At 44.3% G+C, this 24,529-nt stretch overlaps 1 protein-coding gene across 2 annotated transcripts in view; it reads left to right on the top strand.

Moving 5' to 3' along the window:
- The window catches only part of FERMT2 (FERM domain containing kindlin 2), a 612,725-nt gene that overhangs the window by 527,543 nt on the left and 60,653 nt on the right, over positions 1 to 24,529 (top strand). For both annotated transcript variants that reach the window (XM_078659827.1, XM_078659826.1), the window contains 3 exons: positions 16,275 to 16,381; positions 16,525 to 16,746; positions 19,296 to 19,316. In XM_078659827.1, coding sequence (XP_078515953.1) covers positions 16,275 to 16,381; positions 16,525 to 16,746; positions 19,296 to 19,316 — 350 coding nt within the window. The remainder of the gene's footprint in view (positions 1 to 16,274; positions 16,382 to 16,524; positions 16,747 to 19,295; positions 19,317 to 24,529) is intronic.

The following is a 24,529-nucleotide window of genomic DNA, read 5'->3' on the forward strand; positions in this document are numbered from 1 at the left end:
TTAAAAAGGATACGGAAACGGCACGTGCCTTAGGAACCCTGCAATTTAAAAAAGCAGCCCTTTCGGGGTGCTAGAGGAGGAGGCACCAACTCTAATTTTCGAGGAGGAAGCAATCAATATCGCCCCTCGCCAACAGCCAGCCAAGGCCTATAGAGGGAAGTCAACTTACAGAGGATCTTCCAATAAACGACAATGACTTGCCTTTAACTCTACAAATTGGAGGTCGAATCTCTGTTTGGTTCTCAATGGTCCTCCATCACCACGGACCGTTGGGTGCTAGACATTGTGGAAAAGGGCCATGCGTTAGAATTCGTCGAAATCCCTCCTCCAACTCCACCTTCCGGACCGCCTCCTCCGCACCTCAAGGAACTTTTCCATCAGGTATGCCTTCTGATTCAGAAGGGTGCAGTAGAGGTAGTGCCAAAGTCTCAAAGGGGGAAGGGGGCTTTATTCACGTTTTTTCCTAATAGTCAAGAAGATCGGGGAATGGAGACCAATATTGGACTTGAGAGCGCTCAATCAATATCTCAAGACTCAATCATTCCGCATGCTAACGCTTACAGAAATCTTGCGTTTACTCTGTCGGAGATTTCATGGCTACTGTCGACCTCAGAGACGCCTACTTCCATGGCCCAATACTCCCAGGTCATCGGAAGTTCCTTTGATTCCAGGTGGGGGCAACAGCATTTCCAGTTCAGAGTACTGCAATTCGGCCTCCGTTCCGCCCCTCGAGTCTTTACCAAGATACTGGCTCCGGTCATGGCCTTTCTTCGCCTCCAAGGTGTCCAGATATTCCCATATCTCGACGATTGCCTCCTGAAGTCGCAGTCCTGCTCACAACTGCTGCACCATACCTCCCTGTGTCAGAGGGTGTTTCGGTCCTTGGGTCTGTTTCTCAACCTGGAAAAGTCCCAATTACACCCTGCGACTTGCAAGGACTTCCTAGGTGCCACATTAGATACCACGCTAGCAAAAGCGTTTGTATCCCTGGAACGTCAACAAAGGATTCTTCGTCTAGTGTCCCTTCTACTGTCAAAACAGTACGTTTCAGTTCGACTGCTGAAGTCATTTCTGGGGATGGCATCATCGTGCATCGCACTCATCCCACATTGCAGACTACGGACTTGTCCTATTCAAGAAGAAATAGACTGACAGTGGCGTCAGGTCACCGGATCCTTCAACGATCTGATTTCTGTCACGATGCGCATGAAAGCAGCGCTCAAATGGTGGACACAGCCATTGCATCTTGCAGGAGGGATGTCGTTCCTATCAGACACTCCAGATCTTACACTCACTACAGATGCATCTCTGGAGGGATGGGGGGCGCACCTCCAGGACCTGTCCATAAAAGGGAATTGGACGCTACATCAGAAAGCCCGGCACATCAACAAATTGGAGCTCATGGCCATTTTTCTAGCGCTCAAGTCGTTTCAACCCGTGCTGCAAGGAGAATCTGTCCTTGTACAAATAGACAACACAACCTGCATGCACTACATAAACAAGCAGGGCGGAACGAAATCTCCGGCACTGTCTCGCCTGGCACAGGCAATTTGGGACTGGTCACTCAAGCACCAAATCACGATCACCGCAGTTCATCTCCCAGGGTTGTCCAACCTCCTGGCGGATTCCTTGAGCAGATCCCGATCATCCACCCACGAGTGGGAGCTACATCACCGACACACGACATGATCTTTCATCGCTGGGGTCGCCCAACACTGGATCTCTTTGCGACGCCGGAGAACCGGAAATGCCCAGCTTACGCAAGTTGGCATCCCCACAAAGGGTCACAGGGCAATGCCCTTTTGATGAACTGGTCAAATCTGTTTGCTTACGCCTTTCCTCCAATCCCTCTAGTGCCTCGGGTCCTTTGGAAGATACAGAGGGAACCCTGCCACATCCTTCTCATTGCTCCCAGGTGGCCACGACAGGCATGGTTCTCGGAGTTGCTCCTTCTGTCCCAGTGCGAGCCCATCCTTCTTCATCCTCGGATGGATCTTCTTTCCATGGACAGGGGTCTCATCTACCATCCGGACCCCTCTTCTCTGAGCTTATCAGCCTGGAACTTGAACACTGTGAATTTGCACATCTGACCATTCCTCAAGAATGTCGAGACATCCTTGCTCAGGCCACAGCTCCTTCAACTATAAAAACGTACAAGTTGAAATGGAAACGTTTCTGCCATTGGTGTCCTGCTGCCGGTTTGCATCCCTTGCGTGCAACACCTGCACAGCTCCTCCCTTTCTTTTTTCAATTGGCTCAGTCAGGATTATCTCATGCGACTTTAAGAGTCTTTCTGGCTGCAATTTCACGCTTCCGCCACGATGGCTCCACCTACCTCTGTTCATCTAGGATCATACGCCAATTTTTCAAGGGACTATTTCGTAAATTTCCACCAATTCGGCGCCCTCCTCCTGCGTGGTGCCTCAACATTGTTTTGGCACAATTAATGAATGCACCGTTTGAACCAATACACAGAGCTGACCTAAAGTACATCACCTGGAAGGTGGCTCTTCTTCTTGCATTGACGTCTTCGCGTCGAGTGAGTGACATTCATGCATTTATGATCAATCCACCATTTCTTCAGTTTCAGTCGGATTGTGTGCTGCTACGAACTAACCCTACTTTTCTTCCTAAAGTACCTTCAGATTTCCACATTAATGAACCTGTTGTTCTGAAGACTTTCTTTGCTAACCCGCAGTCTCCTGTGGAACAACGCTTGCACTCCTTAGACATTAAACGGTGCTTGAAGTTCTACATCAGCAGAACGGCCAAGTTCCGCTAATCTGACCAACTCTTCGTAGCTTATGGGCGTTTTCACAAGGGATGTCCTGTTACCAAACCTACGATAGCCCGTTGGGTGTCTTCGGCTATTGCTTTCTGCCATCAAAAGTCAGGCAAACCTTTGCAATCTTTCTTGAGGGCCCATTCTACCAGATCAATGGCGTCCTCTACTGCACTGTTTGCCGGTGTCCCGCTGCATCAGATCTGCAGAGCAGCCACGTGGTCCAGGAGGCACACGTTCACGAAACACTGCTGCCTGGGTGCCATGAATGAAGGGGATACCGCAGTGGGACAAGCTGTGCTTCGTAATCTCTTTCAATAAGGTGAGCCTCTGTTCTACCCTCCTCCTATTAGTTTCCAAGTACTTGCTGACTATATATATATATATATATATATATATATATATATATATATATATATATATATATATATATATATATATATATATATATATAATTTTTATTTTATTTTAGGTTTTTATAGAGCGCGTAGTCACCCAAAAGTATCCCAGCGCTAAACCTCAGGCTCCTAAAGGTTGATGGAGGGGGATGTCGACAACTTTAAGGGAAGAGTAGGGTTTTAAGGGACTTCCTGAATCGCAGGAGGTTTGGTTCCAATCTGAGACTCAGGGGGAGTGCGTTCCATTTTTTTGCTGTATTAACTGAGAAGCGGCGGCCACCTGCACGGGCCTTCTTCACCCTGGGAATCATGATAAGGTTTCCATGTTCTGACCGAAGCGCTCTCGTAGGTCTGTAGGGTGTGATCCAGGTGTTGAGGATAGGTGGGCCTGCGTTGTGCAGTGCCTTGTGGGCCAGACAAAGGGCCTTGAATGTTACTCTTTCCCTAATCGGGAGCCAGTGTAGTTTCCTCAGTGCAGGTTTGGCTGATGTTCTGGCTGGAGTATTCGTAAGTAGTCGGGCTGCGGCATTCTGGGTTTTTTGCAATGTTTGGAGAGTGGATTCCGGTGCTCCTAGGTAAATGGCGTTTCTGTAGTCCAGCCTGGCCAAAATTAGGCCTTGGATCAGCAGTAGTCTGGACTGGAATGGGAGTAGGGAGAGCACCTTTCTGCAAGATCTGAGTAGGCCATAGCAGATGCCGGCCGTTTTTCTTGCCTGTGTTCTGAAGGTGAGATCTGTCTCTAACCATACTCCCAGACTCTTAACTTCCGTCTTGGGGGCAGGGGGTTCACCCATACAGGCGGGCCAGATGTTTGGGGGAAGATTCATGGTTTTGTGTCCTAGGAGTAGGATCTCCGTTTTTGACCCATTTAATTTTAGGGCTGAGTCACTCATCCATTGATGGATGTTGGAGAGGCAATCATGGAGATTGGAAGGCTGTAGCTTGGGGTGGGAGAGCGTCACCACCAGCTGAGTGTCGTCAGCATAGCTGACGATGGTGACTCCAAATGGTGAGACCAACTCCTCCAGTGGGGCCATGTACACGTTAAACAACGTGGGGCTTAGTGATGAGCCCTGTGGCACACCACACCGGAGGGGGATGGAGGGGGAGCGACTTTCACCTTCCCAGACTTGGAAGGCGCGTTGGGAAAGAAAGGACATGAGCCATTTCAGCGCTGTATCTTTCACTCCGATGTCATCTAGGCGTTGGGTTAGGACCTGGTGGCTGACAGTGTCGAAGGCCGCGCTCAAGTCTAGGAGGACCACTGCCACTGATCCTCCTGTATCGATAATTTCTCTGGTCTTCTCTACTGCTGCGAGGAGAGCGGTGTCAGTGCCCTGACCTGGTCTAAAGCCTGTCTGTGAGTTTTTGAGGAGGTGGTTTGATTCTAGGAAGTATGACAGTTTTTTATTCGCTAGTTTCTCGGCGACCTTACCTATCCAGGGGAGGAGTGAGATTGGTCTGTAATTAGATAGGTCAGCAGGGTCCAGCGATGGTTTCTTGAGAAGCCCTTTTGCAGCTGCTTCCTTCCAGCTTAGAGGGACTTCTCCGTGGGCTAGGGAGATGTTAATGAGGGCAGTCAGCTGGGGTATTATGGTCCGGGTGATATCTTTAACGAACCGTATGGGGACTGGATCACTGGGGGCGCCACTCTTGGTTGATGCAAATGTTGCTGCCACTTCCTCAGTAGTGACTGGGCCGAACGACGCTAGATGGGGCATATCGGGTTTCGCGGGGGGATTCCGTAGTGCGGGAGGTAGGTCCTTAACTTTCTCTGAGGTGTCGGGTTTAGCCGCAGGGAGGGAGGCGAGGATTTTTTTAATTTTTTCGTCGAAAAAGGTGGCTAGATTGACGCATTTTTCTTCTGCTGCTTTGGGGTCCATGGGTTTCTGCGGAGGGTCTGGGACATGGAGGAGCTCTTTAAGGATGGAGAAGGTCTCCTTAGCTGAGCAGGAGGCAATCTTTATTTTTTCCTCGTAGAAAGCACTTTTCGCGTTGTGGAGCGCTTGTTTGTACGCTTTCATAGATAATTGATAAGCGTCTTTCTCCATCACCGACTTGTTTTTCCTCCAAGTGCGTTCTGTCTTTTTGCACTCTTTCCTTAAAGCATTAAGGGATGGTGTGTACCATGGAGCAGGGTTGATCCTTTTGACGTGTTTAAGAGTGCTGGTTAGTGGGGCAAGGCTGTCCAGGGGGTGGGAGAGCCAACTGTTAAATTCTCTGTCAGCCGTGTTAGGGTCCGTCCATACATATGATTTTCAGTCTTTTATTATGCATTGTACCTATGGAAACTTTCTTTGGTACTGACTGCTATCTATTCTATATTCAAGCATGTGAAACTATGAAAGACACCCCAATACTGGAGAAGAACAATTCTTACTTACCTGTAAACAGGTGGTTCTCCGGTATTGGTGTCTTTCATAGATTCACATGCGACCCTCCCTCCTCCCCTCAGAGGCTCTCTTCTCCTCATAGACTCTTTGGTCACTCTTGTGCATCGAAAATCTGAGGTGCTGAGCTCTGAGGAGAAGGTTCTAGAGGGTTGCTGACGCCTGATTGGCTGCAGTTTGGACCAACATAATGACAAGGATAGACTGCATATGGCTTTTTTCCTTTCCCATGCATTCCTATGTAGAAATATGGGTAGGCTGTTTATGCCTTTTTTCTAGTACATATTTCAGGTTTTATGTTTTTTTTATATATATATATATATATATATATATATATATATATATATATATATATATATATATATCCCGCCATACCTTGGTGTGGTCTGGCTGCTGCGCCACCCAGCGTCGCAGCGTGCAGTCCAAGTCTGCTGATTGCAGGAATGTGATACCAATGACGAGAGACGAGTCATCGCAACCCACTGGGGACTTAATGTGCATATGAAACAGCGAGTGTGTGGTAACTCACCAGAGGAAGACAAGAGGCACTACGGTTACCAGAAGGCCACGCGGGTGGCCACGCCCAACCGGGCGGGGATTAGAACATTTAAGTGGTGCCCCAATATTTCCACAACACTTGTCTGCAGCCCAAGAAGAAGTACGGACAGTACGAAACGCGTCGGCAGCAATTTTGTGCGAGGCAGATCTGTTACGAACATTGTTTCCTGCAATAAATTACCAGCGATAAGAAATCGACTTGGGTGTGGCTCCCTTTCAGCAGGCAACTTTGTTGAATATATATATATATATATATATATATATATATATATATATATATATATATATATATATATATATATATAAAATGGATTTACATTTTAACCAATTTTAATTGCACACAGCACTTTTTATTCTTTACACGTATGTAGCACTTTAGGTATTGGTTGCTAGAGTGAACATGTAATGTACAGTATTGCACAATATATAAGAACAATATATTAAAATAATAAATAGTAATCAACCTTCATAAAAAAACTATTTAAAATGTTGACCCTTGGACTGCCCAAAGATCCAATATTATTGGGATCGAATACTCTACGAAATATCAGAGGCAGGTGGTGTCCTGCTGCCAAGAGACCCTAGATGTTGTTTACTGAACATTTGGTCGCCCACTGACTTGAATCGAGGAATGCAGACATGGGCAACATTGGGCCTAGCCCTTGCTAAACGGAACATTGCCAGGAACTGGGGCTCGGGGTGGGGCCCACTCGCGCACAATGGGGAAGAGATATGGACACAGCCATGCTGGCAGAAAAGGCAGTATATGTGCATCGAGGATGCCCCAATAAATGGACTAGGGTATGGGGGAAATGGAACGAATACAGAGGACAGCTATGCGACCCACCACAGGACCTATCCGATCTCGAAAGTGATCCATGAAGGGGACCCCAGAGATGTTATGGTACTTACCATGGGGTTCTATCTACCGAAGGGAGGGATAGAGGTCATCTGTACCCCCCCTGACTGGAGAGGATAATAAACGAACATGTTCAGTGGATAGCACTCCTATGTGAAGATCTTATGTCAGGAATATCAGTGCCCGATATGGTGGAGAAAAACTTCGCCTTAGATGTAAAAGTGATGTAGTTTACTTGATGTGTGCAACGGAAAGTATGTTGCGGAGAAGTTATGCCTGTATCCTGTGACTGAACCGGAATGTCGACTGTTAAGTATAATGGGTAAAGCGAATAACGCACACATGGCTACTCAGGTCACTTATACGGTATGATGCAATTTCAAAGTGTTTCCTTTAAAATTAAAAATCACAGACCTATCCAGATTTCTACTCATACTGTATATTATGTACCCACATTGTTGCTAAACGCCGCCGTACCCCCTGGATATCGGCACAAAGGCTGTGTCATCCTAATGTTGCAGAATGTTACCGACAAAATTGCGGCCAGCCCAAAGGGTTGTAGGCTGGAAGCTGTGTTTACTATTGAAGGTACAATAAAGGTCTTTAAAAAATTTGTTTTTTAAAAAGACACCCAATCAAAAGGATGGTAAAGAGGCTATGCTCCATGGTAGGGACAAAACTCAAGAAGAGGAAAACAAGCCAATGAATAAAGGGCAAGCAAATGAGTGACAATAAAGTTCTTGATAAGCACACAATAGATCTTTCTCGACCGAACAGCTTGTGCTGTGTGGTAGGTGAGACCTAAAAAGGACTCAGCACTCTGGAGGGGAGGGTGGGGAGTTTCAGCAATTAAGGGGTTAAGACCGGCATTCACCGCAATGTATGTTGACAAGCCGACCTAAACGCAGACATAACAATATTGCTCTTGTGACTATACCCATTGGATTACACTTCTACTCACTATGTGCCCAGTAGCTACGAAATACACAAACAATTTATGGGGGGGGGGGGGGGGAGAAATGTTGACCCTTGCACCAAAATGCCTGAAATGTATCCTGACTAATCCTACCTACACCAAATATAAACATGAATATAAATCCTTGTGTTGATTACAATAACCAATTATGATTCTGAACGGATCTGTTGAATTCATGTTTAGTGCATTGACCTCCGGCTCTTTGATAGATACCTCGTCCGAGATATCATATTTGATTAGCAATTGGGAACGGCTGATCAGCATGGATTTCTGTCTCGCTCTGTCAATGATCTTTCTCGATTAACCTCTTTCTAAAAACCTCTCTGTGCTGGCTACCTGTGCCTGATGTAACTCTGTATCATTACTGCACAGTCTCCTTAGGCGAATCATTTCACCATAAGGAATGCTCATTATTAAGTGAGCTGGATGTGTGCCGCCAGCATGTAGGGTTGTATTTCCAGCGGTACTTTTTCTATACAATCGAGTCTCTAGTTTATTCCCGCTAGCATATACCTCAGTATCCAGGAAGGGCACTTTTGCTTGACTCATAGTGACTGTGAAGTTTAAGTTGTGTTGATTCACATTAATTTTCTCCACAAAGTCCATAGCCTCCTTCTGGTTACCCCTCCATACAACAAAAAGGTCATCAATGAAGCGGTACCATGCTATTACCTTGTTAGCCATCACCTCTTGGTAGTTTGCCATGAGGACCAGTTCCTCCCAAGTGCCCATATGCAAACAGGTAAAGCTTAGAGAGAAACTGGCCCCCATCGCTACTCCCTACAGTTGTCTGTATAGCAGATTGTTGGACATGAATATATTGTGCTCCAGACAAAACTCTAGCATCTGAATCAACATGGTATTATGTTTATCCAAAACTGCATCCCTGCGTGACAGATACTTCACTGCAGCTACACCATCTGAATGTCGGATGCTTGTGTACAAGGCAGTTACATCGAGTGCCATCATCCAATCCCCCTCCTGCCAATCAACATTTTTCAATTTGAACAAGAAATCCCCTATATCTTGTATATATGATTCAAGGGACTTAACAAAACTTTGCAAAAAATAGTCAATATAAACCGATGTCCTTTCTAGTAAACCCCCCTCTAGCCGTGATGATGGTTCTACCAGGGGGATTTACCTGATCCTTATGTATTTTTCGGTATGTAATATATTTAAGGAATCACCGGGTAATCCGTTCTCAAATATCTGTATTCTGCCTCCGATATTAATTTCTTGTTCTTCCATTTTGACAAATGTTGATTATATTTAATCTGCATAGCCTTGACCATGCTGACATTCATCCTCTCATAGTGATCGCGATTGTTCAATTGATTGTATGCTTCCTTATCATAATTCACCTTTGTCTGCAGTACAACATTTCCGCCTTTGTCACTAGGGCGCACAATGATATTCTGGTCTTTGCTTAATTTAGAGACCAAAGACTCATATCCATAGTTGACCGATCATACTTGTATTGTCCCTTACATGTCCTACTGTGTAATTCCTTGAGTTGACTAATCACATTCTCGTGAAATATGTCTATAACATCACGTGGCATGATGGGGCTGAATGTGGAGGGTGGCTTAAATGGTGTTAAAGGGACTTCAATCCTGGAAGTTGATGTATAATTCCCAGTAACTTCACCGATCATATTTTCTGTGGCTGCTGAATCTGCTCCTTCAGTTACCCACAGTTCCAAAATCTCTTGCGAAAGAGTCGCCGCCATGTTACTAGGATTTGGTTCATTAGGGTTAGACTTCATATTGCCGGTTTTCAGCAGATAGAATTTTTTCAATTTGAATTTTCTTGTGGCTTTGTATATATCAGTTCTAGCTGCAGCATAATTCATGTTGGTTTTGGGGGCATATGAGATTAAGAATGTCCTCTTCCTTTGTCGTGAGGACCATAGGTGTAAGATTGACAATGGTTAATTGTGAGTTGTTTTGTATGCTTACTTCTTGGCCCATTGGCCTCTTCCTCTCCTTTTGTACTGCCCACCGTTTGCTTGCCCTCTGCCTCTTCCTCCTTGAGTAATTTTTGTGTTTTCGTTGTAATTCTTTTTTGTCCGAGGCCATAGGGACTGCATGCGGTCCTGACATAAAAAACGTATTTCTGCGCCCAGTGAAAGTTTCTTTTTCGTGTTAGTAGACACTGCGCCACATAACTCAGACTCCGATTCACTTCCTCCACCTGAGCTGAAGTCTGAGAAAGTCAAATCTGTTTGATCCTTGTTTTTATTTTTATGATTCCATCTGCTTCGATCAGTTGATTGCGCCCCCCCTGATGCCATACGCAGATTGGCATATCTCTTTGACGTGAAAATTTGACCAAGTTCATAATTGTTCCTGTCTCTCTGAAATTTAAAGGTCTTGTGCTCTATGATTTTTTCCTCCTCTTTTTTGAGTCTGGCATTCATTTAATTTGTTTTTTTCAGTTTTTCCTCTTCAGAGCCCATGGATTCAAGCTCCTCGTATATAACTGCAATTTCATTCAAGAGCTGGGCGCAGTCTATATCGGCGTATTTAATAAGAACTAAAACTAACTGCCTTGATGCTTCCAAGTTACTTTCAGCCCATTCTTTCATGAGGTCTGGATTTGGGCTCCCATAGCTCGGTGCAGTAAGGATACGTAACCCCCGAGGGATTCTTTTTACATCAATGTAACGCTGGAGGGACTTAGATTGCCACCATTTCCTCTGTTCCGATTTGGACTTCTTTTCCAGAATCTTAAATTTGTCTTGTAACGTTCTATTCCTGGGGCCGCTGGCAGTGTCAAATCTGTCACGGATATATATATTCAGGCAGTGTTGAAACCAAATATCTTGGTGTAACTTTGATAAATGGAAGAGAATATGAGAATATCTATATATCTATATCTATATATATATATATATATATATATATATATATATATATATCTATCTCAAAGACCTCTGCTCGCAAGGTGGTATTTTCTAGGTGGGAATGTGCTGATGTGCACCCTGCAATGTTGACCTCAAGCCGCTCATATTAATTTTAATGCATACCCATTTTTTGGCCCAACTAGTGTGATTAAACTGGTGAAGTCAGCTGCCAAGATGCTAAGGCCTCTGTCTTACATGGAGAATATAACCCGTCTTGCGCATTTTGCAGTAATTGCTGCTCTAGCTATTTTTTGTTTCCAGTTCAAACTAGCTGATATAAGTTTTGGTTCTTTGCAGCGGCTTGGACCCTTTTGTCTATGTCCACTAGGTTCATCTGAGTTGCGCATTACAGCTTAAGGACCTTGGATGTGGGTTACTTGTGTTCAGGCTCGTACGTTTTAATTCTAGGAAGACCTGGGTTATCTAGTTCAACCTATAGAGGTTTGTTACACGTTCCTGTTGAGACTTGAAAAGGGCAAGACATTTCTCCATACAATCCCTTTGATTAAAAAATTCACCAAAAGGTTTCACTTACCTTTTGTTGTGTATAGTGAAATTGTTTTCCTAGGCGGACATCAAGTATTCTACTGAAATGTTAATTTGTTACTAAAGGTTCTTTTAAAACTCTGACAGTTTGGTGTGGGAACCATTTTCACGTGAGTGCTTGTATGTCTGTACTTTCCCTATCATAATTATTTTAATCTTCATTAACATTTTATATTAATTGTTGTAACATTTGCTAGTTAACACCTAAATTTCCTATGTAAATACAGTGTACCATTAAAAGATGCACTAACGTAAGAAGGAGAAAATAAAAAGGCAGACAAAATATATACCTTATCGAGATAATCTCAAAATAAGCATCATATTTTGGAGAATTCAGTTATTTCCACATAGGAGCAGCAAAGATAAGATTAGAAGCTTTCACTAAGTTGGTAGAGAGACCAGTGTTGCAAAGTAGTGTCAAGAGTGCTGTGGTGTAGAGTGCAGTGGCGTAGAGTGCTGTAGAGTACAGTATAGTGGCGAACAGTGTGGTGGTGCAGAGTAGATTGGTTTGGAGTGTATTGGTTATGAGTAAATTGGCGTAGAGTGCAGTGGAATGGCACAGGGTAGATTGCAGTGGTACATAGTGACATACAGTGCAGTGGTGCATAGCAGAATAGAGTGCATTGGCATAGAGTGGTGTAGAGTAGAGGCGTCCGGTGGAGTGGTGCAAAGTAGAGTGCAGTGACAGTGTGGAGTGGGGTAAAGTGAAATATGCTTAGTGTGGTAGCACACTGCTATTAGACAACACATCTTCAATTGAAACAACCATTACATTTTCACAGACAAATTCTGATAATAGCATTCAAAACATATACGATAATGTCACATATTGTACTGATTTGTTTTGATCATATTGAAATATTTGTTTCCACCATACTTCAGAATTACAAAAAAATGCTTTGTTTGTGCTTTCCATATTCTGAATTATCTGCACAGTTAATTTACAGCCATTTGTATTATTTTGTGCTAGGAAAAAAATAACATCGTACAGCATACCCCGGGTAGTCGGCATGATTGTCACATAAATCCTGTCACTTTGAAGTCAGAGAAAGAAAAGTAAACACTTAGCTCCCTGGAAGACGGAGCCTGACATTTCACCACTCTATTTGAATGCACAGGAAATGTGACGAAATTCAGTACTGGTGGAAGGATCCAGTAAGTAGGGTTTGGGCAAGGAAAGGGACAAACTCACCCTGGACAGCCTAAAACAAATAAAGCTAGAAAATAGAAAAGCAAGTAATTGGGAGTTACAAAGCCAGTGGTAAACTGTGGGCGGAATGCATTCCCTGGGAAGCTTTCTGAATGTCCCCAATATGTGAATAGCAAACCAGACCACTGCGTGGTGTGGTAGGCTTCAACCTAAAAACTAAGAGTAGGTTACCCGCATGCAATAAGTTCATTAATGCTGATCCTCAAAGTACTGGTGGATTACCACTTGTGGTTTGTGCTTTTGGTGATGTTTCCAGATATAAATAATTCCATGTATAAGCCTATTGTGCATGTTTTTGTCAGTTTGTGCTTTTGCACTATCCTACAACGTCTCTTTATTACCCTTCCCGGTTTCCTACAGCTCGGACAGTCCTTTGCTGTTAGTCATGTTCCCGTTGAGGAGGTGCTTTTGAAATCAGTTGACAGTAAAACCTTCTGATACTAATCCAATCAATTGAAAGTCGAAAGCTACGCTTCCTTACTTTAATTTGGACATTCCAACTGGTGTCACAGCTGACCCAAAGGGACTAATCTGCCCGTTTGAAATAAATATAACCTACATTTTTGGCATGCTTGCCATTTCGTAGGTTGCTCTTTGAATTTGGTGCTTGGTCACATCCTTGTCAATCCGTTTTCTCTGTGTGGACTGTGCGCCTTTTTAAAAGTTATGAGAAGGTGCAAATGTTTGAAGCAAATGTTTGAAATAGTAGAAGTTCACAATGTCTAACTGTTATCTTCCATGGTAGAACTTACATGATCGCTCATCAGAATTGGGACCAATAAATCAATAGCGATCTTGACTTTAAGATTTTTTTCCCCCCAGTGTCTTAATCAGTAGCATCTGTTGCGTTTCATGACTAAAACCATTTGAGTCATCCATTGATCAATCAAAGTACTTGTAGAGCGCACTACTTACCCGTGAGGGTCCCAGGATGCTGAAGGGAGAGAGGGGGGGGGGGAGAGAGGAGTGCTGCTACAGCTCGAAAAGCCAGGTCTCGAGGAGTTTTCCGAAGGTGAGTAGGTCTTGGGTCTGCCATATGTGGGTAGAGAGGGTGTTTCAGGTCTTGGCGGCGAGGTAGGAGAAGGATCTACCGCCGGAGGTCGTTCGTTGGATGCAGGGGACAGCGACGAGGGCGAGGCTGGCGGAGCAGAGCTGGCGTGTGGGGGTGTGGAAGCTGAGTCTGCTGTTCAGGTAGGCTGGTCCGGTGTTGTGGCGTGCTTTATGGGTGAGGAGTTTGAAGGTGATCCTCTTGTCGACGGGTAGCCAGTGTAGGTTTCTCAGGTGGGCGGTGATGTGGCTGCGGCGGGGGATGTTGACGATCAGTCGGGCGGAGGAGTTTTGGATGCGTTCTAGTAGTCGTAGGTGTTTGGCTGGGATTCCTGCGTAGTGCGTTGCCATAGTACAGTCTGCTGCTGACGAGGGCCTGTGTCACAGTTCTTTTTTTTTTTTTTCGGTCGAGATCCACTTCTAGATCCTGCGGAGCATGCGGAGGGTGTTGTAGCAGGAGGAGGAGACGGCGTTGACCTGCTTAGACATGGAGAGGGAGGAGTCTAGGATGAATCGTAGATTGCGTGCGTGGTCGGTGGGTATTGGTGCTGTTCCCAGTGTGGTCGGCCACCAGGAGTCATCCCAGGCTGAGGGGGTGGATCCGAGGATGAGGACCTCCGTCTTGTCCGAGTTCAGCTTCAGACGGCTGCTCCTCATCCAGTCGGCGACGACCTTCATTCCTTCCTGGAGGTTGATTTTGGCAGTGTGTGGGTCCTTGGTGAGGGAGAGGATGAGCTGGGTGTCTTCGGCGTAGGAGATGATGTTGAGGTCGTGATGGCGGGCCATGTAGACGTTGAACAGCGTCGGGCTAAGGGATGAGCCCTGGGGGACGCTGCAGAGGATGTCAGTGGCTTCGGCTCGAAAGGGTGGGAGGCAGACGCTCTGGGTTCTGCCGGTGAGGAAGGACGTGGTCCAGTCAAGGGCCTTCTCTTGGATTCCAGCTTCTAGGAGGCGTGTCTTTAGAGTGCGATGGCAGACCGTGTCGAAAGAGGCTGACTGGTCCAGGAGCATGAGGGCTATGTTTCGCCGTTGTCTAGTTGGTGCCTGATGTCGTCTGTGGCGGCAATGAGGTCTCTTCTCGGTGCTGTGGTTACGTCTGAATCCAGACTGGGACGGGTCCAAGATGTTGTTGGATTCCAGGTGGCGGGTCAGTTGCATGTTGACTATTTTCTCGATGACTTTAGCTGGGAATGGGAGCAGGGAGATGGGCCTTGATTTCGGGGTGCTTCCAGCTTTCCGGGAATGTCGCTGTTTCGAAGGAGATGTTGATGATCTTCTGTAGTTGGGGTGCAATGGCTGCGTCTGCTTTGTTGAATACGTGGTGTGGGCACGGGTCAGACGGAGATCCTGAGTGGATGGAGTTCATGACCTTGCAGTGTCTAGTTGACGTTGGACCAGGAGGTCAGGCGGTTGGCGCTGGTGGTGTTCACAGGGGAGGTGGAGTCTGGTGTAGTCGGGGCGGTTGTGGTGTTGAAGCTGTTGTGGATGTCAATGATCTTGCGGTGGAAGAAGATGGCCAGTGAGTCGCACAGTTCTTGTGAGGGCGGGATGTCGTTGGCGCTGGGGTTGAAGAGTTCCTTTACGATGCTGAAGAGCTCTTTGCTGTTGTGTGCGTTGTTATCCAAGCCGTCTTCGAAGGAGGATCTCTTGGCTAATCTGATGAGGTGGTGTTGTCTGCGGGTAGCGTCCTTGTAGGTTGCGTGGTTGTCTGGTGTGCGTTCGTGGAGCCATGTCTTCAGTTTTCGGCATGCGCGTTTGGAGCTCGTTGGTGAACCTTGTGGCTCTTTTGCTGGTGTGGCTGTTCCTTGAGCGGGTGGAGGGTGTTGGCGCAGTCGTCAATCCACTGAGGTTGAAGGCTGCGGCGTCAGAGTTGGTGGGGTCGGTGGGTGGCTTCTTGGCGAGGGAGGTGAGCAGCTGGTCTTCGGTGACTTTGCTCCAGTAGCGTTGAGGCAGCTGCTGGATGCGATGGTGCGTGGTTGGTTTCTTGAAGGTGAAGTGGATGCAGCGGTAGTTGGTCCAGTGGAGTTCGGTGGTGTGATTGAAGGCGACATGGGAGCCTGTGGAGAAGATGGGGTCAAGCGTGTGGCCGGCAGTGTGGGTGGGTGTGGTGACGAGTTGTCTGAGCCCGAGGTTGTCGATCAGGGTGGCGGAGTTGGCGTCGTTGTTGTTCTCGAGGTGTAAGTTCAGGTCTCCGAGGAGGATGTAGTCCGTGGAGGCGAGTGCGTGGGTGCTGGCGAGGTCGGTGATGGAGTCTCATGATCTGAGCCCGGGGTCCGGGGGGTCTGTAGATGAGTGGTCCTCTGAGGGTGGTGTTGGGGTCGGTGTGTATCCGGAAGTGCAGGTGTTTGAGGGTGTCGTCTGTGTGGGTGGCGACTTTGAGGGTTGACATGTGGATGATGGCCTCTGTTTCCGTTGGCCCGGTCCCATGGACATTTAGTTATTCTGAGACTTAAAATAACTAGGGAAATGGTCTCCGAGTAACTGGATTTTTTTTACCTCCCCTAATCTGTATTTCAAATTGTTTCAAATCAACTGAGTCATAGTAAGTATAGAACAGTAAAGAGACACTGTGTTAATGTGGTATTTGTCTTTCTTTGCAGGTTGTGAGGTTACGCCTGACGTCAACATCTCAGCCCAGAAGTTTAATATTAAACTGCTAATTCCTGTTGCAGAGGGTATGAATGAAATTTGGCTGCGCTGTGATGATGTAAGTGAAACAGAAAAGTAGGGTTTTTCTGTTCTCTTCCTTCCCTGGCCAGTACCTCATGATAGTTAATGGTGTTACATATATTTCAGACTTCTAAAACTGATTTATATGGTTTAGCTGAATTGTGTTTCCTTCAATTGCAGGAAAAACAGTATGCTCATTGGATGGCAGCTTGCAGACTAGCCTCAAAGGGCAAGACTATGGCTGATAGCTCCTACAATATTGAGGTTCAGAACATACTATCGTTTCTAAAAATGCAGCATTTGAATCCAGATCCTCAAATTATTCCAGAGCAGGTCACAACCGACATTAATCCAGAATGCTTGGTTTCGCCTCGATACCTGAAAAAGTACAAGAATAAGCAGGTACCTTGACCCGCATACAGATTTGTGAATGTGACAAGTTTTGCTATGAACTGTGGTTGTTTTATCCATGCCATGTTTCTCAGTACAGAAAATGAAGTGAAGGAAGCTGCATATTTAGCTAAACCAGAACTGTTAAATTTGCAACATATAAACACATTTAAAGACTTTGTTCCGTACTGTTATACTGCCTTAATGAATTTGGATACGCTTGGCTTTTTTCCGTGCCATGTAGTTTATATCATTGCTTTGTAGCTTAATGTACTCAGACTGAGATGGCTCTATCCTTGGTTGGACTTTGCCTTAATCATGCCTTCATTGGACATAATATATGGTGCACAAATATCTACCGATAACCTGGCTTCACTACAGCCACCAGAGTATTTGACTCATCGTGATGGGACCACATCTTGTCAGTATTGGCATGCTATAGTTTTTGAACAACATTGATTAAAATAATACACTTACTATATAAAAGCCCAACTCTCCTTCCACAAGTCCATAAAAGTATAACTGGTTGCTGCCTGTAGTGGAATGATGCTACACCTACCTACCTGCCTGGCTTTCCGCACAGGGCAGTTGATTAAAATATAGTTGCAGTTTACAAGTCACTCTTCGTAACAAGGGGCCCACGTTCTTGTTCGCGATTTGACTAAGTATTGAAGGAGGTAGGAGTGAGTATACAAAAGCATAACATACTAATTCTTCTTCATGAAACTAGTATGTCTAGTTGTAGCATCATTTTTGTCTCTGGACCTTAGGAAACACATCTTCTGACCTAGACCCTCAGACTCTTGGAAAAGGCCAGAGTTCTGAGGCCACAGCAGTGCCAGCTGCCCCTATACTTATGAGGAGAAATCAGACCTATTAGATTACATTTTAATACAATGGCGGTTCAAACCCATATGATTTACTCACATGAAGGTGAGGCAGAAAGGGATGTGGTATGTCTACTATGTGGTAAATGATCTAGTAATTGAAGTACGGATCTACGAATATAACTAATGTAAGAATGTACACACATGATTAGAATCATCAGTGCAACCACTCAGAACAAATGCACGGCCAGTTAATTGTCTTTTCCATTCCACTCTATTACCAATTAGGATTACAGCAGGTTGTATATGTGCCGTTCAGGCAGAAAAGCACAATAGATCAGTAACGTTAGCACTACTATAATCAGATACTCAATTTCCCAATAGTAGAATGGCACTCTGATTACACTGGAATGTTCTCATCAGAAATATGGTACGCTGTTGAAACCGCATGAAAAAGAAGGCAGCATACAGTAAAACTACCAAAGTTAAGTTTATCTGAATAATGGCAATATCTTACACCTCCTCAAATAGACATTGCTATTGGCAGGTACTGAGCGGGTGTGCAAATTGTGAAGGCTTTTGAATTACAAATACATTAATATCCTAAACGGACAAAGTTTTATAGTTTGCCTTTGGAACAGGAATCCTAGGTCTATATGGGAATTTATTTATAGGGCCATGCCATTTCACGCACCGAACAGTGTGCTCATGCTTGACGAGTGTATACCAGAAAAGTTGCAGTGCTCTTTAAAGTTTGTAAGACTACATTAAAATTCATGCATGCATGCATTGCAAACTGGCAATCTACATCTAGCTAGAGAATATACTTTCACCATAAGCACAGTATGTACGGGTACAGATGTTGCAGTATCCTTTTAGCGGAAAACCACAAACCCATTTGTGTGCACACATGATGCATCTTTTGCAGAAGGTGAGATACAAGAACAGTTTTTTGCCCAGTACACGAAATATCAATTTATTATACTCCTTCAGTCAGTAGAACTACTGAGCAAATTGTTGATCTGCTCTGTCATTTTCAGTTTGCTTAACATTCCATATTGATGAATAACCTGTTGCACTGTAAGGTTAAGTAACTAATAGGTGGTTGTTCAAAGACACAAGTTTGTAGGTAAAAAGGAACGCCTAATTTGTACACTGTTAATAAGCAACTGCTGGTCCCTCGAGAATAATGAAACATATGACCCATTCATGACCTCTTATTTTCACTTCCTGCTGCAATATAGGTGTCAATGTGTTCAAGACGCATGATTATGACAGCTAGTGAAGAATCTCTTTCCTGGCCCTCGAACACTGCACCATCTGCCTCTTCTTGTAAGAGTCTTAAAATTGATGCAGGGCATACAAATCTATTATAGATTCCATGGTGAAAGGAGTAGACTTTAACAGTTGTATTGCTTGTCTCTATTTTATATTGTTTTCCTATTCTAAACTGATATATGAATAAATGTACAATTCAGACAATAGTGGGACAAAGCAATCTAAAGACTGCCCCAGAAAATCTACTGTCCGCATTGAGGGGCTAGTTCCAGGTATGTCTATAGTTTACCCCTGTGACTAACACCCACTAGAATGCACAACATGTACATTTTATACAAGATGCAAGCTGTAGATGATTGATTTGAGCTAGGTTTGTTTTTAGTAGATTACAGCTTTCCTAATGTTTTTTTTTTCTTGTTTCTGATCAATTTCGTTCCTGCACATTACCATCTACAGCCAGGCCACGTAAGAGACCTGGTAAGTCGACCATATGAACGTAAAAAGTAATTAATGTGAAGATATACATTTTATTGGAAAAATGGTGGATTGTTTTAAATGTCCAGATTGTGTACCATGCTACATGAATTGCTTACTTTTTGTTCCTTCTTTCACTGAGTGATTTACCTGTTTCAGTTTCTGTGATGTCTGTTTGCAAGTCATTCTGATCCTTTCCGCTTGGTTCGTTTTGTAAAATAATTCCAGTCACTGCCACATTTTCAATTAATTTAGATGTGCACCTGCATATTTTTTTTTCCAACAGCTGTTTTGGAATCTTAAGCCCAGTTTCAGTGTTTCTTTCCTCTCATTACACTGTTGAAAATCACTTAACCTAGTAATAATGTAAAGAAAGGAATTGCTTACTTATCACTACATAGCCTTCACACCTATGTACCTTCTGATGCAAGCCATAAGATGGGTAGTGTTGTTTTCCACCCATTGGTGAAAACTGACACTTGCAGAGTTTAATACACTTTTTCATTACAAGGTTTCTGTAAAGATTATCAAATGTGATTTTATTGAGAAAATCCATTTTTGGTATACTTTGAATTGATTTTGATCTTGATGTACTCATTACAAGCTTCTCAAATCCATTTGTAAGTAGTCGACTTACCTTTACATTTATGTCACTGGTGATTCCCATCAGTACCACTTTTTAAAATTCCAAATAAGCTCTTTATATGAGTAGCTAAATCACTGTCAGTAAACACTGTTAGGTAATGGGTAAACAGGCCTAGCCAACGTCTAGTAGTTTAACGCATTATCCTTGCATTCATTTCCTGACAAGCGTGCACCAGGTTGTTTTTAGGGGTGGGCAAGAAATTCCGGTCCTCTGGCAGAGTTGAAGGAGTTTTGGCCACTTTGCGTTACGCATATAATGCAGAGTTCCAGCCAAATGCCACCAACCGCCGCGTGGCGGAGTTTTTCTTGTGCGCAGTTCGCCAACGGTAACTGGATGGTGAGCGCAAATTGGCCTCCCCTCTCTCGATTTTCAGGTGTTAGGAGGGCACCCGGTGTGATTTTTTATTTTTTTCCCAATGTGGGCCGTCGCAGCCATTTGTGTTGAGAAAGCTGGAGCTTCAGTAGAAAATTTACTCGAGCTGCAGCAAAACCAACTTCAGAAGCAGCGCCATCTGGCGTGCCACATGGTGCCATTGGTGCAGATTTTTCATTGCAGAACAAGTTCCTGGTGCTAAAAATCAACACAAGCAATGCGACGGGCCGATTTCCACCAGTTTGTGGGATCTCACGGAAATCTCATGTAACACAATTTAGTTCTGCCCACCACTTGTTTTACTGGTACTAGTCTGTTTTGCCTTATCAAACGTTCCAATCTGCAGTAGCGGGTTAAAATGTCTGAGCTAAAACTAACACATTTAAGCATGAAAAGAGTAAATAACAAAAAATATTTGCAGCAAGCGTTGTAGGTCACATGCTGTGCACAGAATATTACAACTTGTTTATTCGTAAAGATTTTAGATTTTGAGTGACTCAGTTAGCCTAAACCTGCAATGTCAACATGCAGTATACACTGCAGATTCTTTTTTCCGCCATTGTAATGAAAAATTGTTGTCCTGCTTTCAAAGTTGCAGTGCAACCAGAACATATTTTTATTTTTTGCCGACATGCTAAGATGGTTAAATACACTAATCGTCATAAAATGTTTTTGTAGGCTTATCGGCAAATACTGCCCAGTTTTTCAAATCCAAAACCCTATGGTAAGTACAAGCTTGGCAAACTTCCTAAGCCAGGTAATCAGGTGGACTGTAACCCACAAATTCCACAGGTAATACTTAAGGATGGTGCGTTTAGGGTTCTTTGAGACTACAGGATTATTTGTATTATTGAGTTCCAGATCCTCTTTCTCTTTTTAGCTTGGGTGAACACACAACATATTTAATAGGATTTTATTCAAACTTAATGCCCTACAAAGACACCATATCAAATTAAAAATAAAGTGCTGCTTGGAACAAGCACAACTATTTTTAGGACTGAGCGAACTCACTCGAAGTACCAAACCCAAGTCATCTGAAGGTTTCTGATTTCCTGCCTTCAAACGTGGTGAGCTTCGTCCTTGAAAAGTACTTGGACACCTAGACCTTGAAAATCCGTATCCAAAGACTTGCTCTCTTTATGTGCTGCTTTGGAACAGATTGACAAAACAGAAAACATTCTTTACTGTGAAAAGAATCTAAGGACACAATTCACAATTCCTTGCATGATGCAACAGATTTTCTAGATTTAAGATGGAGACTTTTTTATTAATCTGAATGCAAGAGATCTTGCTCCAAAACGTCTTTCAAGGCCCCAGAAAAATATTTTAGAGACCTACAGACTCTGCCAAATTAACCTGCTCCTTTGTCACAAAGTCTACCATCTTCTGGCAAGACCGGTAACAAGCACAAAATGTCATTTTTAGAGACCGTTTCACCCAAAATATGCATTTATCGAGTGCCTAACGTACTAAATTGAGTTCCTAAGGCCTCTGACCAAGACTGGCATCCACCGGTCCAACAGACAGGTGTGCCACCTGACCCAGTCATATTCGCAATCAGTGCCACATGCATGCAGAGATGAAGGAGACCATATCCAACCATGTGAAGATTTGTCCCGCATTCTAAAAAACTATGGAACAAATCGTGAGATAATGAAGACTCTTGGAGCTCTCCCATTAAAGGGAAAACTGCAATCACAACGCAGATTTTACCACGCAATGCCATTACATGCGATGTAACTACATGTAGCCATTACTACGCATACCATTACCTCGCATGCGCTGTTACAACGCATGTGATGTAATGCCGATCCACCTCGTTGTGAGGAAACTGAGGCTCTTCCATTTCCTCACGACGACGTGCACCGCCCCTCGACGTGAAGCAGGAACCGGGAGCAGAGACTGCGATGCTGGAGAGGAACCAGGAGGAAAGAGAGGTAAGAGTGATTGTGCTTGGGGTGGGAGTATTGTGGGTAGTGTTGTAGTGTCGTAGTGTTTTAGGGTTAGGAGTAGTGTAGGGGTGGGAGTAGTGTGGGTAGTGGTTTAGGGTAGTGTTGTAGTGTTTTAGGGTTTATGGTAGTGTAGCAGTGTTTGGGTAGTGTAGCGGGTCGTGCTAGGGGTATTGTAGGGGTGGAAGTAGCGTGGGTAGTGGATTAGGGTAGTGTCAGTGTTTAAGGTAGTGTAGGGGTGGGAGTAGTGTAGGTAGTGATTTAGTGTAGTGTTTGTGTAGTGGTTTAGGGTTTAGGGTAGTGTTGTAGTGTGTGTAGTGGTTTAGGGTAGTGTTGTAGTGTAGTGGTTTAGGGTAGTGTAGTAGTGTTTGTGTAGTGTTTTAGGATTTAGTGTAGTGTTTGTGTAGTGTAGTGTAGTGGTTTAGGGTTTAGGGTAGTGTTGTAGTGTGTGTAGTGGTTTAGGGTAGTGTTGTAGTGTTTGTGTAGTGTTTTTGGTTTTAGGGTAGTGTAGTGGTTTAGGGTTTAGGGTAGTGTTGTATTTTAGTAGTGTTTTAGGTTAGTGTTGTAGTGTTTGTGTAGTGTTAGGGCTTTGGGTAGTTTGTAGTGTTTGTGTAGTGGTTTAGGGTAATGTAGTGTTTGTGTAGTGGTTTAGGGTAGTGTTGTAGTGGGTGTGTAGTGGTTTAGGGTTTAGGCTAGTGTTGTAGTGTGTGTCGTGGTTTAGGGTAGTGTTGTAGTGTGTGTGTGTAGTGTTTTAGGGTTTAGGGTAGTGTTGCAGTGTTTGTGTAGTGTTTTAGGGTTTAGGGTAGTGTTGTAGTGTTAGGTTTTAGGGTAGTTTTGTAGTGTGTGTGTGTAGTGTTTGGGTTTAGGTTAGTGTTTGTGTAGAGTTTTAGGGTAGTGTTGTAGTGATTGTGTAGTGGTGTTTGGGTAGTGTAGGGGGGTCGTGCTAGGGGTAGTGTTTTAGGGTTGGGGTAGTGTAGGGGTAGGAGTAGTGTGTAGTGGATTAGGGTAGTGTTATAGTATTGTAGGGTTTAGGGTTGTGTAGGGGTGGGGGTAGTGGTTTAGGGTAGTGGTGTAGTGCAGTGGTTTAGGGTAGTGTTGTAGTGTTTGTGTAGTGTTTTAGGGTTGGGGTAGTGCTGTGTAGTGTTAGGGTTTAGGGTAGTGTTGTAGTGTTTGTGTAGTGTTTTAGGTTTAGGGTAGTGTAGTGTTTGTGTAGTGTTTTAGGGTTTGGGGTAGTATGTAGTGTTTGTGTAGGGGTTTATGGTAGTATTGTAGTGTTTGTGTAGTGTTTTATGGTAGTGTTGTAGTGTTTGTGTAGTGTTTTAGGTTTAGGGTAGTGTAGTGTTTGTGTAGTGTTTTAGGGTTTGGGGTAGTATGTAGTGTTTGTGTAGGGGTTTAGGGTAGTATTGTAGTGTTTGTGTAGTGTTTTAGGGTAGTGTTGTGTGGTTGTGTAGTGTTTTAGGGTAGTGTTTGGGTAGTGTAGGGGTTTCGTGCTAGGGGTAGTGTTTTAGGGTTGGGGTAGTGTGGGGTGGGAGTAATGTGGGTACTGGTTTAGGGTAGTGTTGTAGTGTCTGTGCAGTGTTTTAGGATAGTGTTGTAGTGTTGGTGTAGTGCAGTTTTCTAGGGTTTAGGGTAGTGTTGTAGTGTTTGTGTAGTGTTTTAGGGTGTAGGGTAGTGTAGGGGTGGGAGTAGTGTGGGTAGTGGTTTAGGGTTGTGTTGTAGTGTTTATGTAGTGGTTTAGTGTAGTGTTGTAGAGTTTGTGTAGTCCTTATGAGAAGTCATGTACTCGTAGTACGACTGACCTGTGACTAAAAACTCATGGTCTTGTCAAACAAACACCCAGGTTTTTGGTGGCTCTGACCGGGGTGGGAAGAAGTCCACAAACTTATGCTTACCAGATGTTCGACCAAACCGACACCCGAGTGCCAAAGACCAAGACCTCTGTCTTGTCGGCATAAAGATTAGAACGCAAATGTGAAGTAGCTACTCTGAAACCCTTTTTAGGTCTAGCCTAGCGCAGCGTGCATGGGCTGCTCTAGGAAAATGACTTTTTGGAATCGGTCTGGGCTTTCCACACGCTCGTGCGTGGTTTTTTTTTTTCATTGGTCTATGCATGTGTATTTCAGAGAAAGACATCATGCAAATGGTCCAAGGCCGGTTATCATGCCGTGAACTTATTATCCTGCCATGAGAGTACTAATCAGGACCTACTGCGCTATCAGTGACCACCATCATATAGTACCTTTAGGACC

The sequence above is a fragment of the Lissotriton helveticus genome, chromosome 9 (genome assembly GCF_964261635.1).
Source record: "Lissotriton helveticus chromosome 9, aLisHel1.1, whole genome shotgun sequence".
Taxonomy (NCBI): domain Eukaryota; kingdom Metazoa; phylum Chordata; class Amphibia; order Caudata; family Salamandridae; genus Lissotriton; species Lissotriton helveticus.